This window comes from Panulirus ornatus, chromosome 1 (genome assembly GCF_036320965.1).
Source record: "Panulirus ornatus isolate Po-2019 chromosome 1, ASM3632096v1, whole genome shotgun sequence".
In the NCBI taxonomy this organism is placed as follows: Eukaryota; Metazoa; Arthropoda; class Malacostraca; order Decapoda; family Palinuridae; genus Panulirus; species Panulirus ornatus.
This window is the reverse complement of record NC_092224.1, coordinates 85,971,948-85,991,179: the sequence shown is the minus strand read 5'-3', so window position 1 is coordinate 85,991,179 and position 19,232 is coordinate 85,971,948. Positions and strand designations below refer to the sequence as shown.

The following is a 19,232-nucleotide window of genomic DNA, read 5'->3' as shown; positions in this document are numbered from 1 at the left end:
TGCAGTTGAATTTCATATGAGCTGGGGTCACTGTGCTGTTGATTGGTTAGTTGGGATATTCAATGTATGTATGGATCATTGTGAGGTGCCTCAGGACTGGTAGAATTCCTGCAGTGCCACTATATATTTAGGACAAGAGGACAAAAGTTAATGTTCAAATCACAGAGGTTTAAATTTGTCAAGTGTACCTGGTGAATTTTATAGCAGAGTGGTGAATGAGAGAGATGGCATGTACAGAGTATAATTTTAGAGAACACTGTAGTTTCAGGAGTGGTAGGGAATGTGTGGATCGGAGTTTTCTTTTTCACTGCATATAAGAAGCCACCTTAAAGGCAAACACAAAGGAATCTGAAATTTCTGTGCAAGTCATGTTCTGCACAATGAGAAAAATGCAACATCCTCAACTATGAAAAAAAGCATTACAAAGAAATGTCAAATCTGAGGTAAATCAACCTAGAGTGGAGCAAGTGATAACACTGAAAAGCATTCCTTGATGCAAGATTACTGCATTTCATGCAATGTGACATCTTTTATCACAATATGTAATGTGATTTCCATATGCTGTTGAAATATAATAATCCAAATTGATGGTCACTGTGAATGTTACTCTTTGCAAAACATTTGCTTTACATCAATGAGTACATATCACTCTAAATCTGTGAATAATCAACTCATAATGCACATTATCAATTTACCTCATAATTCATGATGACCACAATCAAACATTTATTTGCTTTGATGTGGATCTGGTTAACATCAGTTCAAATGGATCTATGTAAATGGATATATGTAAAAATCCATCATCAATTCAGATTTTATTCCCTCACTTTCACAAACCACTTGAAATTTAATCAAATAGCTAGCGTATCTCAAAACATATGAAATTTCTAAACAATGCTATTTACAGCTCAGACTACTGTTAACACTGAACAGATAAAAACAAATAACATTTTAACACCAAAATATATTGACTCCATACCTATTCTGACTAGTAAATGTTCACAAACGTGTAATATACAAAAATCACACTAATTAAAAATTTCTTGAATATATACTTTTAAAAAATTTACATAATATAAAATTTCAAATATATAATTTCACAATAGAAGATATCTAAATTAAATATCATAAGTATATATTGTAACACAAAATATATATAAATGTCTGTATATTAACACGATTCAGTTTCATCATCACAAACAAGTACACCACTGGTAATGCTAAAAGGAATATCGTCAATCCTTGAGGAGACAAAGATTTTAACTTTGTAAGTCTGGAAAAAATTTTGAAGCAAGTACAAAGATCAGTTTAGTTATGATGCTACACTTACTACATTAATCACTGGGAAAGACATCACATAAAAACTTTCTGCATAACACCACATGAATACAATCTACTTTAGAAGATACACTCCATAATTTTCATTCATAACAAATATAAATATCACTAATTTATAAAAATGAGGACTTATATTCAAAATGAGATCCATGTCAATTTTCATGAAGTGAAGGACTGACTAAATAAATATACAAGAAACTGAATGACATTTCACCACTAACAAGCAATACCTTCACTACACTCGGCATATGTACATTCATCTTGCATCTTACAAATTATCATACATGATAATTTAACAAAAAATATTATTGTATTAATCAGCTACAATTGCATCACTAGTCACCTGAGACCTATCATCTTTGTCAGGCTCTTTCTCTAAATTCTCTTTATCATTTTCTTTATCATCATTTCTTGTACGTTGGTTTCTGCTCACATCTTCACCAACACTCATTAAGGGATCATCTTCTGGTTCACCTACATGCATTCCTCCATCTCCATGTAGCTGCTGTTGGTCCTCATCTTCACCTTCTAACTTTATCTCCACCATTGGGTTGATTGGGATGTAAGGTCTCTCTTCATCATCCTCATCTTTATTTGAATGATCTTGTGGTTCCTCTTTTACAAATAATCTTTCTTCTTCTTCCTGATTAACAACAAACTGCTCATAAAGCTCTTCAAACTTTACTGTGGAACGACGAATACGTGTCGTCCGCCTAGTTGGTGTGGTTCTAGAGCCTCTGGCTCCACCCCTTCCTCGCCCTCTTCTTCCTCTTCTGCGTGTCACTGTTGCTGCCCCTTCGCCAATTAGGTGCTTTTTCTTGTGTCTCCAAAAATTTGCTCCATCCCGGAAGGCTTCTCCACACTCTTCACACTTATATGGGCATTCCCCAGTATGAATCCTCCTATGGGTTGAAAGGTGTGTTTTCTGTGTGAAGCAAGCTTGACATTCATCACACTTAAATGGTCTTTCCCCAGAGTGTTTTCTAAGATGCATGGTCAAATAACTCTTCAAAATAAAGGAAGCCTCACACTGATCACATTTGTAGGGTCTCTCACCTGTATGTTTTCTGCGATGGGTTGTAAGGTTTGAGCTATATAAAAATGATGCACCACAATCTTCACAAACGAATGGTCTTTCACCAGTGTGTTTTCTCATGTGGACTGTTAAACTGGAATGGTGTGTAAACACCATCTCACAATCAGTACATTTGTACACTTGTTCACCTGCAGCTTCAGCTAACGCTTCAATCTTGATGGTACTTCCACCAGCATGCTTTGTTTTGTGAGCTAAAAGATAATCCTTCTTTGTGAAGGAAGCATTACATTCATCACAAGTGTGTGGCTTAATACCTGAATGAGATCTTTTGTGCAGGTTGAGGTGAGGCCTTTGGGCAAATGTTGCTCCACATTCACCACAAACATAAGGCCTCTCTCCAGTGTGAGTTCGTCTGTGGATAGTTAAGCTGCTGCTATGGCGAAAAGCAGCATCACATTCATCACACTTATATGGCTTGTCACCAGTATGAATGCGAATATGAGCTTTCATTGCAGATTTTTGTGCAAAGGCAAAATCACAGTGTTCACACTTGTACGGCCTTTCACCACTATGAGTACGTCTGTGAAACTTCAGGGCAGTACGGGTCTTAAATGCAGATTCACAAGAATCACAATTATATGGACGTTCACCAGTATGAGTACGCATGTGTATGTCCAAATATGCTCTCCTGATAAATGATGATCCACACACATCACAAACATATGGTTTTTCTCCCGTGTGTGTTCTGCGGTGCAGGTAATAATCAGATTTTCGCCTAAATTTCATTTGACAAAATTCACAACCTGTAACTTCTACTCCATCCTCTATGAGTTTGTGTGGTTTTGGTTTACCTTCATCGGAGTAGGGTACATAGTTTGGATCATTGTGTTTTTTTACATGTTTATCTAATCTAACAGGATCTTTGAATGCTGCACCACAGTCCTCACATTTGTATTCTCCCTCTGAATGCATTAATTTATGCCTGAGAAAAGTTGATTTATAAGCAAATGACATTCCACATTCCTCGCAGCTATAAGGTCTTTCACCAGTATGAGTTCTAGTATGTCTTGACAGTCCATCACTTGCAGCAAAAGTGGCATCACATTCTGTACACTTAAATGGTCTTTCACCAGTATGCCTTCTCCTATGGCGTTCTAAATGTTCACTTCTGAAAAATGCCCTCTCACAAAAGTCACATTTAAAAGGTCTATGCCCACTGTGAATCAACTTGTGAGACTGATATGATGCACAATATGAAAATGTTTTCCCGCAATCTTCACATTCATATGGCCTTTCTCCTGTATGAATTCTTTTGTGAACTTTAAGATTGCCTTTTGTAGTGAATGTAGCATCACAATCTTCACAGTGAAATGGTTTAACTGGACCAGCAATATTATTTACATTGTTGAACACGCCATGTGCCACATCCGTAAACTCTATGTAAGGATTTGGGTATTCAGTTGAAGATGCTTCAGAGTCGAAATCATCTTCATCAATATCCCTATGGGTTTCAGATTTCCCATCACTACTCTGATGTTCTTGTTGACCATTCATTTCCTTTCTGTTGTAATGCCCATCTTCATCTGAGTGCTGGTAAGTTTTGTTGTCCATATTAAGTGGTTCTTCATGATTTTGAATTACACTATCTTTACCATCCTGGAACTCTCTCTGTCTCAAATGCTGTCCTAATGCATGGGAGAGCAATCCCAACGATGTGCTTGGACTATTAATTGTTGGGTATCTTAAATTCTCTTGGTGAACTTCCTCTGGATTTTGACCAGAAGCATTTATTTGTGATTTGTGGTCATTCATAGTTTGTCGCACATCATTGCCAGGGGGAATGTGGTTTCCTGACATGAGTCTTGGTTCAGTAAGCACCTGTCTTAAGTCCTGGACAGGTCTTGAAGAAAAATCTTCACTATTTAATGTTGGTTTAGTTGTTCCTATACTAGTTCTATCATCATAATAATGTTCATTAATGGATGATTTCATTGGGTTATTTGTATCAAGCTGATGTGTTGGAAGCCTGTTTTCATTTGTACTCATTCTTGAAGAATCATAGAGAGTTCTAGTTTCTTCAACTGACCTGGTTTCATTTATTGGTGGTCTTGGGTCTCCTGATGGAAGCTGTGACTCCTCAGTGTGCTGAGTAATATTAGCAGGACGATTATCACACGTTCTTATGTCCCCTACATACCTAAAATCATCTGTGGCTCTACTCATCGGAACTCTTGGGTCTTCTTGGAGACGAGTTTCATTCAATGGGATTCTTTCATCACTAGAAACATGTCTTGGATCTGTCATATGCCTAATTTCACTTAAAGATGGCCTAGTATCCCCAGCTAGCTGCCGCACATCACTAAACAGCCTTGCATCAACAGGATGTGTTCTTAAATCTGTCGGCTGTGATGAGTAGTCCGTAATGTGACGCAAGTCAGTGGAAGAAGAACGTGGATGACTTGACAAAGATCTTAAGTCACCTAAATACCTTTGTTCAGCAGCTACAGGTCGCATGTCTACTGGATTATGCCCCATATCTCCCAAGTTCCTTGAATCAGCAGGTATACTGCGAAGATCTTCAGCAGTATGTTGCGTATCAAGCGTATGCCTTTCTGTATCACTTATATGAGGTATTCTACCTTCTCCTAATGAAAATCTTCCATCCCCCATTTGCTCTCTCATGTTAGTCATCGGTGGACGGATACTGTGGACTCCACCACTGTACAGTGAGAGGTTATTCTGAGATGCTGCAAGACTCTGAGAGGCCTGGGTTATAGGATGAGATGATGGTGGTGGAATAGTGTGTGATGAAGAAGGAATGTTTGTATGAGCTGATGAAGGATGAGGTGCATGGTAAGGATATGGGTATGGATAAGGATATTGTCCATAAGGGTAATTATAAGGATATAGATGCCCCCTATTTTCTAAATTAGGATCCAGTGAAAACAGGGAATGCATGATTTCTTGTGGTGTCTGATCCATTTTGCTTGATGAATTCTTATCCAGATGAATGATTATGTCTTGATCAGTTACCTCTATAACAACAAACAGATGCTTTCAAGTAACATAATGCTGTGATATCTCTTCCATCTTCTTGTGACTGGAAATTCTGGAAAAAATACAGAATATGTCAGCACTGTTGAACAGTCCTTTATAATTAGCTTCAACTACAATTCTTAATCATATTGCAACTTGAAAATTTTCTTTAATTAGGAATGAAATACAAGGTGAATATGACTACTGTACCATCATTTTAAAATATAATTCCTTGATCTTAATATTTCCTGAAAAGTAGTTGCTACTCTTACTTTTGATGGCCTTCCACCAAGATTCATCTAGTTTTCCACATGTATACAACTTCCTAATGCATTATAAAACTTTAACCTTAAGTGTGGAATACTTGTAAATACTTTAAGGGTTCCTCTCCTTGAATGAATAAAAAAAAAGAGGTCATCAATGTAAGCTAAATATCAAATCCCACAGTTACTGCAGCATTTCTCTTCTAATGCCACCAGCTTCCAGTCCCATTAAGTCCAGTTTACCCATGTACATTTTCTGTCTACACAGAGTGTTTTCTTACCCTGTTTGGCTGTTTCTGAAAAATTCACACTATTCATCACATCAGCTGATGAGGCACTTTTTACAGTTCTTGGGGTACTGAAAAGTCCAGTTTACACATGTACATTTTCTGTCTGTGCAGAATGTTTCTTTACCCTGTTTGGCTGTTCCTGAGAAATTCATACTGTTCATCACATCAGCTAAAACGAAATTTTTACAGTTCTTGGGTTACTGAAAAGTATGACATTTCATACGATGCCATTACACTTTATTCTAACTTTTGATATATTTGACGATATGCAAGCATATTATACTTCACTCTGCAAGGTCTATATCTTGAAATGAACCCAGTGAAAGAATTATGGCATTTGAATAACCTCTTTCACTGCTAACAGTTTGTCAGTAAAAGCATAACATTAACAAAGCAGAGTTAAAGACTAAGCATAGCAGTATTTCAGTAAAAGTCCAAGCAGAAAAAGTTCACTTGTTATCTAAAAGGCTATGAAAAGAGCTCCTGTTTCTTTAAGTTTCTAGATTTGCTCTTATGCACAAACAGCATGCCATAACGTAAAACATTTGGTTATGTATTTCTGTGATTCTCAAATACACAGTTAGTATGGAAATTCTCAATAAGAATATACGGTTTCAATTCTTAGAGATAAGGTATTTGTCAAATCAAAATATATTTTGCTTCTGATTTACGAGTTTATATACGTACATTTTCATTGCATGTGGTTTATGATATAACAACCAAGTTGTGACTTTTGTGAGCATATTTCATTGTGAAAGTCCTCTGAACAAATTTGGTTCAGCAAACAACATATTCAAAATAACTACTACCAAAAGGATGCCAAAAATGCCTTTGGGTACATGATACATATCACACCACGAAAACAGTTTTGAAATCTTGAAAGGATAAAGAATACTTAACTTGTGCACTCAGCAGCAATGAATGTTGTAAATACATCTATCAAACATAAAGATAATGAAAGAAGATGGTAAACAAATCATGATGGATATGCTTCTGGTAATAAGTACAAATAATGTATATCAAGTGCAGTTTTTGGAGAAGAATGGAAGAGCTTCTGTTAGATCATACTGTAGCAGCTTGTAGGTATATAGTATATGAATAGAAATAATAAAGTAATATAAAAAATAAGAATGTAGAAAAGCTAAGGAATAAGACTGAAAAGCTAAGGAATAAGACTGAGTTGTGAGCATCTGAAAGAGTACAAGTTGGGACTGAAGTGGTGTCCCAAAGGTTGCTTTGGAAGTGTCCAGCAATGGAGGTATATGTTGCAGAATGCAACTTTGGAATTACTCCTTCAACACATGTTCCTTTCATTTTTGTTTCTAATTTATCAAAGAACACTCTTAGAAACTCTTGAGTATCATACTGCATGAAAGAATCTAAGAGTCTCCCAGCAAAATGACTTGGTCAGTTTCTTGGTACCTACTAAATAGGCCTGTCACATGTCTGCAGTTCATGGAATCAAAATGGAAAAACTGGTAAAGGAAATAAGAAGCCTGTTAGAAAGTACTGAATGTACCAGAAAATAGTAAAGAAGGAGGAAGGTTGGTAGAATAAAAAGTCCTAAGCAAAGAAGTCAAAAAGACGATGTATAAGAATAAAGGGAAAGCATATGAGATCTTGGGAGGAAAGTGATTGATAGAGTATACTTCCAGCAGGAAGTATAGCAAAAGTTAAAAGAGAGGTATATGGGGTCCTACCCCTACCCATGACTGAATCATATGGTGCTTATGAAGAAGTAAACAAATAAGGTAGCAACAAAAAAAAAAAAAAAAAATCAAGAAATCATATGTAGCAATAGCAGGTGATAACTCTGGCAAACAGTCACCTGCCAGAGCAAGCAGTTGCTGGCAAGTAACTGTGCCATCAAGGAATATACAGTATACTGTAAGTTAGTCATGATGAAATAAATGTAACACATACATTGTAAATGTAAACCAGGGAAAGGTCTATGGAGCCTGGATGTGGGTAGGGAGCTGTGGTTTCTGTGCATTACACATGACAGTTCGCATAAGGGTATGAGTGGATGTGGCCTTTCTTCATAAATTTCCTGGCACTACCTCGCTGATGCAGGGGGCAGCAATCAGGAGCAGGGGAGAAGAGGAGAATCCATATGTATATATACATGTATATGTGCATATGTATATATGTGCATATGTGAGCAGATGTGTCTTTCTTCATCTGTTTCCTGGCACTACGCGAACATGGGAAACAGTGATCAAGTATGACAGAAATAAAATGTTTCAAAAATAATACATTTCACGACATTTAATGGAAAAGGATAGAATCTCCCTGGCACCCACTCTGATGCTTGTGTTAGGGTTGGCTTGCAGCCTATTCTCATTTTGTGTATAGTTGAACATTTAGTGTAAAATATGGTACACTATGGGTGCAAAGTACCCAAATGAGTCTTGTACTTCTGGGAAGAAAAGGAGCAGGAATAGCACCACTTTGGAGGTAAAGTTTGACAACTGAAGGTGTTTTGATTCTAGTCAATGTAGTGTTGACATTGCACACTGCATCAGAGAAAACAGTTCATGAACAAGCAAAGAAAATGAGGGAGTAGCCTCCAATGTGACACTTTTAGGTACAATAAAGATCAGTCATACCTAAAGTAAAGAAGCTTTTATACACAAACATGGAGCAAATGTTGAGTGACTGAACTGAAGATCAAAATCAATGTATCAGGCTACCATGCCCTCCCCACCACAGGCAGACTAACATATACCAGGTCTAAAGCAACTAAACTAAGTTCTACTTTTTTAAGTATTATTCCAGTTTTCTAGGGAGGGTTATCATTTACGTAATTAGGTTGGTAATGTATCCATATTACATTATTTTTCTAGGTTGGTAATGTATCCACATTACATTATTTTTCTGTCTGCAAATCATGGTGAAAAATCTCTCCCAGGAATGTTACACCCATTTCCCAATGAATCCTTTGGGAGTATGTGAGCCCTAAGGGCTCTAGAGACAATAGAAAGTTCAACTGTAAATTAGGCAAGAAGCTTTTAAGGAGTACTTGCTTCATTTAACAAATATATAAAAACAATAAAAGTTGAGATGTGCACCTTGCATAGTACAACTAGAATGTAGTCAAGGTGAAAAATAAAAATATGAGAAGCACCGTGCTGTGAAAAAAATTAACCGAATGGTGTACAGATAAAACTCAAGACAGTATGGTTATGTAAATTTATGGCAGATCACAGGCAAGTTAAGATGTGCAAGCATCAAATAAAAGGCAAAAGGATGAGAGGTAGGTTGTGAAGGAGAAGGATATATGCCATGGGAGATTTAAATTGGACTACAAGATATTACAGATGAGGATATCAGAGGAATGATGTGGGATTGGACTCTTAAGATGCATTTTGTGTACTGGGGTAGTGAATTAAGTAGTAGCACTTTTTCTTTAAGTTTTCAAGTTCACATTTCACTTTAACAAAGAGAACATGGCTTACTTACGATGTGCATGATTCAATTTGGAGCTGGGAAACAAAGTTTTAAAAATAGAGATGCATGATTCAATAAAGAGTTTCTAAATGCCAAAGAGCTTAGAGATATGCAACATAAGGGAGAAAAACAACATTGTAGCTAGCCAACATATAAAAAATGGAAGAAAGCAAGAAGCCAAAAAATAGGTGCAGCAGGAAAATTCTGAAAAAAGTATTGCAGAGGTAAAAAAACATCATAAACTTTTCCATTAATTCATCAGGTGCAAATTATTGACTAAAGAGCAGCTAATCAGGCAGAAAAATTTGGAGAAAAATAATTAAGGATGAGGAGATAAATAAAGATCTGAATGATAAATTTTAAGTGTTTTCAAAAACTTACATAATCACTGAAGAAAAAAGAGAAGTTAGTCAGAGTTGCCCCATTGAGGCAACATTGGGGACAGCTCTCATGCATCTGAAAAATCAATATCCAGTGTAAATTTTCAAAAAAATGAACATACATGTACGATATATCTTTAGGGTATCTATGAAAATATAGATCATAAAAATGAATGATACCACTAGGAAAAATAAGAATGAAATAAATCAAATGTCTTTCAGGATCATCAGTGACTTTTCTGACATTTTGGGCAAAACTTTTGCAATGACAGATATCTATGTACCTAACTAATTACAAGTACTTACAGCAAGGTCCTACCATATGGCAGGGATACTGCATAGTACCCACTACATATGCCCCTTGTGCAACAATACCATTATTGTATAAATACATGATCATATTACTGGTGGGGAAAGGAGCCTTGTCCCTCAGATACTGGTGGGGGAAGTGAAAGCCTTGTCCCTCAGATACTGGTGGGGGAAGTGAAAGCCTTGTTCCTCAGGTACTTGTGGGGTAGGCAAGGAGCTTATTCCTAAGGTACTAGTGGGTAAAGCATGGAGCCTTGTACCTCAGATATAGGATGTGAGGAGCCCTGTACCTCAGGTATGGTAGGCAAGGAGCCTTGTTTCTCAGGTAATGGTGGGCATGGTGCAAAGTACTGTTCCTCAGATACTGGTAAGGGAGGCGAAGATCCTTGTTCCTCTGATACTAACAGGGGAAGCAAGGAGCACTATTCCTCACATAATGTATGAGTAGGAGAGATGAGGAGCACTGTTCCTCTGGTATTAGAGACAGAGTCATGCAAGTTGCTACACAAACAACCTCATCCCTACTACTATGAACATCCCCAATAATAAGGTGACTGTCACTGCACAATTTGTGCAAAAATTGTCTATTCAAACCCATGGCTATACTTAATTTTATACGATTAATCCTTTTGATGACTAATGCAGACACACCTGATACCACATTCAATCCCACTCCAAAGATAATAAACGAATTTACCCTAAAACTTCAGAAATACTTTTACAGTTACTACAACCATTGGAATACACCTCCATATCCATGAAGATCCCACCACTCCTCTGTGCATGTTGCTATGTGTGAGCAATGCTGGTCTTAGTATCTGTTCTGTCTACAGATACCATCTGACTGATTCATGTGGTTTGAGGGTGGTTTACATATCTATTACCAAGTGTTATACATTATATCTTACAAATACTGTACTTAAAGTATCTATCCTCTGATGAACTATTTCATGCCTAACATTTCGTAGTTATCTGCATATTAATCATGAATGTTTTATACCTTATTAGAGGTATATCACATAGATCTAAACCTGGAAAATCCTAAAAGGCATGGTCCCTAACATGGTCCCTAAGAACTGACATCCTACTGGGAAGACAAACATGGAAGACGATGTAAAATACCACCTCTGAAGTCTAAAAGGTGCAATATGCTTAAGAAAGAAAAAACCACAACACTTGGCCTGCAATAATCAGAAACAACATGGGATGCACACTGAAGTTTAAGAAAGCCCTGCCAAAGTACCTAAAAAGTGTATCTGGCCAAACAGGCTATGTGGGTTTGCAAGATTAATTTTCCAACAGCTTGACTGATCAATGGCCCAACCCAACAGCCTCGGCCCAGCCCAGGATGCAGGGGTAGAAGACTGCAATCACTTCAAGTATTCACTTGGTATAAATGAGCCAGGAGATTATAGAAGGCTACCTTCTGTAATCTATCTGTACTATATGGGGATTAAGTTTCATACTCGTGGGAACCAATCTCTTGAACAATCAACTACCATACAACCTTTCCTATATCTATGTATGCTGTCTACATTAACTATGTGTTCAGTCAATCTTTTCCATTCATTCATCACTCTGTCCACTTCATCAATCTTAAAAAGTTAAAGGTTGTGATAAGGTTAAATCAACTCTCATCTCTTCCAATGTTGGTAAATCTAAAGCCTTCAGTCTTTCTTATCTCTTCTAATGTGGGTAAATTTAAAGCCTTCAGTCTTTATCTGTAGCTTAGCTCTCATAATTCTGGTACCATCTTTGTTGTCCTCCTCTAGGCATTCTCAGAGCTCTTTGTGCTTCTTTAGGTGTGATGACCAATCCTGAGAAGCTTTTTCTAGTTTTGGCTTTATGTGGGATATGAGTAGCTTGCTAAATATTTCATTATCCATAAACTTGAGAGCTATTCTGATATCTGCCAGAAGACAGTTTGTCTCCGTAACCAGTCTTCTAATATGGGATTCTGGCTACAGGTTAAGGATTATTTCTACTCCCAGTTCTGTTAGCTGGTTTGCAAGTACTGTACATCAGAAGTCCTGAAATAATCTTAAATAAATATCTAATACACTATAATTTCGTTTTTAAGCCAATATAGGGCATAGGTTGTTGAATATGCTATCCACTGTTATGTTTTATTTTACCCATAGTAATCAAGAGTAACAAGAGGAAAACTTGCAACTAATGCAGAAACTGAAGCCATTTTGGCAGTGTGAAAGTGGGAGTTTGAGGATGTCAATGAATATTGATTAAGGTGCCTCTGAAGTACAACTAGGTGATGAGGAAATGATGAAGTCGCCACCTGACCTACTTCTGTCAACCAGCTCAGCTGAACCAATTCTTGTTAAAAAAAAAAAAAAAAAAAAAAAAAAAAAAAAAAAAGACAAAATGTCTAAGGTAAAAATGACCAGATTTAGCCTTTAAATGATGTGAAAGATTTTGATATACAGCTTTAGGTACATATATGTAGTATTGTATTTTTGAAGAAAAAAGTATGGGAAAATAAAAACTATATTTTCCACCAGACATCTGCCACTTTGGCAAAAATATCATTCACTTCTATTATATATTTCATTACTGTATAAGGCATACTGGTAATCAAATTTATCTTTCAATTATAATTCTAGCTGTATATTCAATATTATTCATTTAGCTGAGTTAATTAGCTACAAATCGTGAGACAAATTTTTCATATATTTCTGCATTTTTTGAAACAAATCATCATTTTTCTCTACCTAATAAGGGTTTCAAGGAATTCTATTGCCAGATGATGAAAATGTGAATGTCCCTTTGATATCAAAGACTTACAGAAAATATCAAACCAGAAATTCTATTTTTTTTGTGAGGAATATTAACGCTAATTAGGGCACTTCCCTTAAAAATAATCACACACCATAAGGCTAATTCTCATTATCAGTATCATTATTATTATCATTATTGTTATTATTATTATCAATGTTAATAAGCTACTCCTTGAGCTAAAAGGCCTGCATGTGATTCTTTATAAGCTAAATCCCTATCTACACACAAAGTTAAAAACCCACTTGTAAACACCAACTGATCACTTGTAAACACCAACTTATCCAAGTCCAGGAAACACTTCCAAAACAGTGAGTGAGGATTCCAAGAACTACATACAGCCAAAGATATAATGACAGAAATATCCCAAGGATCTGTAACCTTTAGGTAATGGGGCAAGCCACTGTTTGTTGTGATGGATACTAATAAAACTACACTAAGGTTCCATGAAGGGTTGTTCCACAAAGAACATACCAATGCCCACAAGTTAGACACCCTCAAACTACTTTCATTCTGTATTACTGATGCACCAGTTGAAGAATGGAAAACCTTAACTGAAGTATCTCTCTTCATCTTCCCTAATGATGACACATGGTTCTGTGAAAGAATAATCCCAAAAGGTATCACAAGGACTCCCTCTGGGCAGATATCTCCTACTTGATTCCTCATTTGTAACATTGCCACACTAAATGAGGCATAGGGCCTAAGACTACAGGATCTGCCTTTTCCTCTTTTAAAACTTATATAGGGTTATGAGCTGATTTGAAAAAAAACTTTAATTGGTAACATGACACATGAGAATAACCAACTAATTTAGTGAAGAGATAACTGATGGACCATCCAATGAAAAATGAACCAATGAACTGGTTGAACTATCATTCTAACTATCTATACTACAGCCTGGTATTGTCCAAATGAAAGATGACCATTCATAATGTGCTTCTTGAATAACTAACAAAGCCCAAGTCTATACACCATACCTCCACTATAGGATACAATCAATCACAATTCACACAAACTACATCATGAGAAAAAATGCAAAACACAAAACAAACAAAAACTACATAATGTCTTTGCATACCCAGCAAGGTAGCTGACAAAAGATGATACATAAAAGTACACTAATTCCCAATATAGTTGCAACAAAGTACTAACCACTTAAGTTATAAAAATGTGAAGTAAAGAATGAGATATGAAGATTCTGATCTGACAATGCTGATGGCCAGAAAGGAAGACAAAGACACCACAAGCAGATCTTAGACAAGAGTTGACAAGTCTCTAGTTTACAACATTTGTTAGCAAGTGATGGTGGTGGGTCCTAGCTGCCTATCATTGTTCAGCATTTACTAAATTGGGTTTCAGCATATATAGTTATTACTCTGTTAGGTACATAGTCTTAGATTAGGCAAGATTAATTAAATTTGGTCATATATGACTTGAAAACAATGATTCATGTGAATCTTATCGTACGAACACCCTTGTGGTCATATTGTCAGTAGCTACTTAAGTTGTAACTCAACAACCAACTTGGGGAAAACTTGCAAATTGAAATATTATCAATTCATAAGAAAACTTTATCAATAGGCTCTGTGATAACTAGCTTTGAAACCTAACTAAAACTATGTGACACTCTGTACCTTTAAATAACACAAAGACCCAAGATCCTAAATCTAAAATACTGATGTTTCACCAGTATCCTGTTAAAATTTCAGTTTCTAAATAACATTCAAATTACTAACAAAAATTAACTTTAAACAGCATGCCAAAATATGAAAGCTAAATGAGTCAAACAGCTTCATTCAGAAAATCAACTACTTATTTTGAAAAGTGCTGCGCATGGAAAATATCAATTGCAGATCAAATCAAATAACTTTTACTAATATGAGCTCAGGTCTTCCAACCAGTAGTAATTCAATGGTAACTCCATCTAGAACATGGTGATTTGTTTTACAATGATAAAAATCAGCAAAATACTAACATGGACAATAGCTTACTAAACAAGATCATATTCATGTAATCAAGCAACTACAATGTTAAGATGTTACAAAGAAGAGGTAAATTTGCATTCATTTGCCTTCCCTGGTTCATTTGTATATTTCTTCTCCAATCAAAGTCTTTACTCAATGGCAAGAATGCAAGTCATTCTTACAACATAACATGCAAAAAGTCAAGATACAGGTGAGTTACACAATATTTCATCAATAAAATCATAAATAATTTCATATCAGTATTAGGATACTAGAAAAAAATTCATGTTTTGGCTAATATCTTTGTAACATTAACCAACATACAGTTACAGATACTATGACATTACAAAAAATGTAAAATAAAAATCTAAAAAGAAATTTACCAGCTTAATTCTGCCTCTCACACAACTTGGAATACTGAGTGAATAAGAGCATTATGTTTTAACCTATCATATTAGATTATTATATTGGTGATGGATACAGGGAATAAAGAAAATGTGGGATTAACATAAAAGCAGATGAAACATTTGTAAAAATCAAATTAACATGCGAAAACCTCACTAACATCCCCTGGAAGCCGAGATTCATCCTAATTTTCAATGACCTAACTGGAACATAACAAGTACACCTACAACTACCTACAAATGTAAACAAACAGATGACCGACTAAGCAGCTGTTTGTGTCACCACCCAGCCTCTCCGTAAGCAATCAGTCCACACAGTCCCCAGCAGACCACTACAAACAACACTGGTTTATTTCTACGATGAATTTCACCAGTAACGATGTATTAGGTGAGGGTTTCAAAGGTTCTGCCGATTTTCGTTTGAAGCGTTTCACCTGCTTTAAATGGCAATGAAAACTACTTGTTCTATCTTCATAACCGTCACCACTATCACCAAATTTCATACCACAGAATGAAATATAATTTTCTATATCATGCTCTGCCATCCTTTCCTGTTCTCTATACTACCAGAGCAAAATAAAATAAATCAATACAGTATCCAAAGGCATTATTGTGATGGAGGTAAACTGATCAATCACCAGATTGGATACAGATTTCTCGGTCTGAATGTAAAATTTGTATTTTCTAACTGTTTTCCCTTCTCCATATCCACTTATTCTTCATTTCTAAACCGAATTTTTCCTTCTGCTTCATAAGCATACCCATTCCTAAACAGTACTGCAAGTTCATAACATTATATAAATTCCCATGTGTAAGAGTGCAGCCTAAAGAAAATCCTAAATATCATTCACCATTTTGTGAAAATATGATCATGAAATGCTGCTTTAGTCTTGGTGCCTTGAAATTAAACTATTACTGGAATACGAACAACCACAGAAACGTAAAAACATCATTAAAGATTAAACATCAACGTATCAAAGTCCTACGATACACTGTCATCTACTTTCATAAACAACAACTACACATTCTGCACTAAGCCCCCTAGGGTTAAATACCTAACATTTTTGAAGTTCTTATGCCTACTCGACCAACACATACCATACAAAACTCCAGACAACATATGATGACACTTTAATATCTGTCTCTTGAATTCACCTACACCTGACACATGCTCCTCCCCATGTTACAACCTTCAGAGGTTCATAACGTATTTTCCCCCCTTCCACACAAATCAAAATACAAGTGAGCGCCTCCTTTCTACAGCTTCACTTCTCACCTTAACGCAACTGACAGTCCTTTAAACACCACCAAGGGCACTCGCTAACCACTGTACGTTCTGTATGTGACTTCACAAGATGCGTAACATTACGCAACACTTCAAACAAATCACATAAACAGATCCGGACGATATTGATTACCCCCGTCTCCAATGTAAGCGGGGAATAATAAACAAAATGGCCGAGGACAAACCAACTCATCCGTATCATCATCTTACTGCTCACTTATAACATGTAACACACGCTGGTTATGGTCTAACAATGCGCACGTGACCTTCTACAGGGGTTGAGGCGCGCGGCACTACCAGCAGACTACACAAACAGTAATAAACAAGGGTACAAAACCACTCCATTACCAGCTTCCCCAACTACTGTCAGGACGAACTGCGTCCACACCAGGCCTGCCAACCCTCCCGTCGCGCCTCCAACAACAGCGCTCGCCTTTTTTTACTTTTCAGATGCCTCAGGAAAAAAATCAATATAAGATTGTCTGCCAGACTTTGTATTATTTGCGGCTGCCTCTTTTCTTAATAAGTGACATGGAAATTATTACCGCTTCGGTAAAAAATAATGCAGGGTAATTATCATTTCATAGTTTCACATGTCCTTTGCAAACAGTTTAATGTTTAGTGTTGTATCTGAGAAAAGCATAAAAGACTTTTCAGTCCTCTGTAAATCTTTACAGTCATTTATACTCAGTTTAACGCGTTCGCTTCTTTGAGAGAGCGAGAGAGTACTTAAGTATTACTTAAGATGAGACTGCTAGCAAGCAGGCTAGAGAGTATATACAGCATATGACGAAGAAATTGCATGTTTGCGAAATGAAAGGCGACAGCCCCTGTATGACTGAGGCATATAGAAAAGAAACTACCTGGGCCACTGGAGTGACACCTGACAGCCACTGAAGTGCTGGATCATGCGTTGCCGATTACCCACTAACTCTGCCGATACCGAGGTTTACCACCTTCTCACTACCATAGAGAGGGGAAAAAATATTGTGTTTGTGTATATGAGTAAATGTATGTTTGGTTATTTGTACTAACAGGTAGTGAATTGTACACATGTGGCAGAGCCTATGGCAGGCAGGGGAAAGCAGAAGCGATCCCCTCCTGACATACGGTAGACGTTAAACTTAATATTAATGGTTGAATTACATATATTTTTGCGGTCTAACCATCTTTTTGATAATCTAAAAGAACAAAAAAATGTACATGTTCACTTAACTGTTTAAGTGATTTACACCAGCAACTCATGAAACAACCACTTCAGTTTCATCACCTTCCCAAAATAATTAATTTACGATAACAAGACGTTCTCTATTTGCAAAAAAGAAAAAAAAATTCGTCGGTCTCAAATTTGATTACTTACAACAGTTGTATCAAGTTTTACGAGAACTGGACGAATTTTGTTATTGTTAGTTATTGAATATAAAAAACAAACTCCGAATTTCCCAAAGACATTGTTACAACACCTTGAAGAATTCATATTTCGCCTCCCTCCCCCAACTTTTTCATCATATTTGGTGAAGATGGTATTCCCCGAGGCATCTATTATTTTTGTAAGCTTTACCTTCAAGGTGACTGAGAGGAAAGAAAAGCTTTCTAACTTTCGTATATCCTCCACTAAACTTTGTGATACAAGCGTGCAGGAGATTGATTGTCTTTTGCCGAGGATGCCGTCCTGGATAGATCTTGAAATAATAATATTGCAACAAATATAAAAGTGATATACCATCTATCATATAAGCTGCAGTGATCTCGATACCTTAGACCACTACAAATTTCCGGAAGCAGAGATCCAAGGTGATACAGGATAGCCGAAATGCGCTGCGTGAGCGCAACAGGAGATACAGGATTTTCGACAGAGACTTCAGATACCAAATCCATTGCTCAACAAATATGCGAGGGCTCAGGCGAGAAGTACTATCAGAAAAGCCAACAAAGACTCGTAGAGTAGATAGAATTCAGCAATAAACAAAGACACTCCCATCAGTCAAGTCTGATCCACAATAGAAAAATTTTCCAATACATTTACAACCATAATAACCTCTGAAAAACAATGATTTCTTACAATTACACAATAAATAATCATGTTGACATAACAAACATCATCGCCAGGAGATTCTCAGAAATACTCGACCGGTTATATGACCAGCGTTTCATCCGCTACAAACGCCATGCTGAGATATAAATAACTGACTATGCCACAGAAGATGACACGAAGGTCATATCATTTTAATGGCCATTAATTAATTAATTCTTGCCCTGAAATCCTGTAAAGGTCCCAGCTCAGAACCCAGCGGAATATCTTACGAGATGATTCAGCATCAGTTCAACCTGTTCCCATTATGCAAGATGATTTGGACGTTTAAAATATTCTCAAACTCATAGCACTTAGCGCAAGTGATCCCGATCCCAAAGATGCCTTACGAATGTTAGTTCGTTTCGTTGAGCTGTATTTACAAGACCATGGAAAAAAATGTTATAGAAAAATGCCTTTTCTATGGTTAGAAAAACATTAAAAGACCATCACTGTGGCTTTCGTAAACATAGGAGTGCAAAGGATCATTTAAGAAATTTAGAACAAGACATTTCTTAAGCATTTGTCAAAAAAGCTTTCTTATTATCAAATTTTGAAAAAGCCTGCGACATGACATGGCGAACGAAATCTCAAGTAAACTTTATGCTATTAA

General features: G+C 36.5%; 1 protein-coding gene across 2 annotated transcripts; it reads right to left on the bottom strand.

Moving 5' to 3' along the window:
• Nucleotides 1-802: 802 nt before the first annotated feature.
• Nucleotides 803-16,961, bottom strand: LOC139750422 (uncharacterized). Of its 2 annotated transcripts, none has more exons than XM_071665204.1 (3): nucleotides 16,897-16,961; nucleotides 9,795-9,869; nucleotides 803-5,483 (listed from the first exon to the last, which is right to left on the bottom strand). In XM_071665204.1, the coding sequence occupies exon 3, from the start codon at nucleotides 5,354-5,356 to the stop codon at nucleotides 1,652-1,654; it is 3,705 nt and encodes a 1,234-aa protein (XP_071521305.1). In that variant the 5' UTR covers nucleotides 5,357-5,483; nucleotides 9,795-9,869; nucleotides 16,897-16,961; the 3' UTR covers nucleotides 803-1,651. The 2 variants fall into 2 exon arrangements, with proteins under 2 accessions (XP_071521305.1, XP_071521314.1); XM_071665213.1 differs by lacking the exon at nucleotides 16,897-16,961 and adding an exon at nucleotides 16,540-16,861.
• Nucleotides 16,962-19,232: the final 2,271 nt, after the last annotated feature.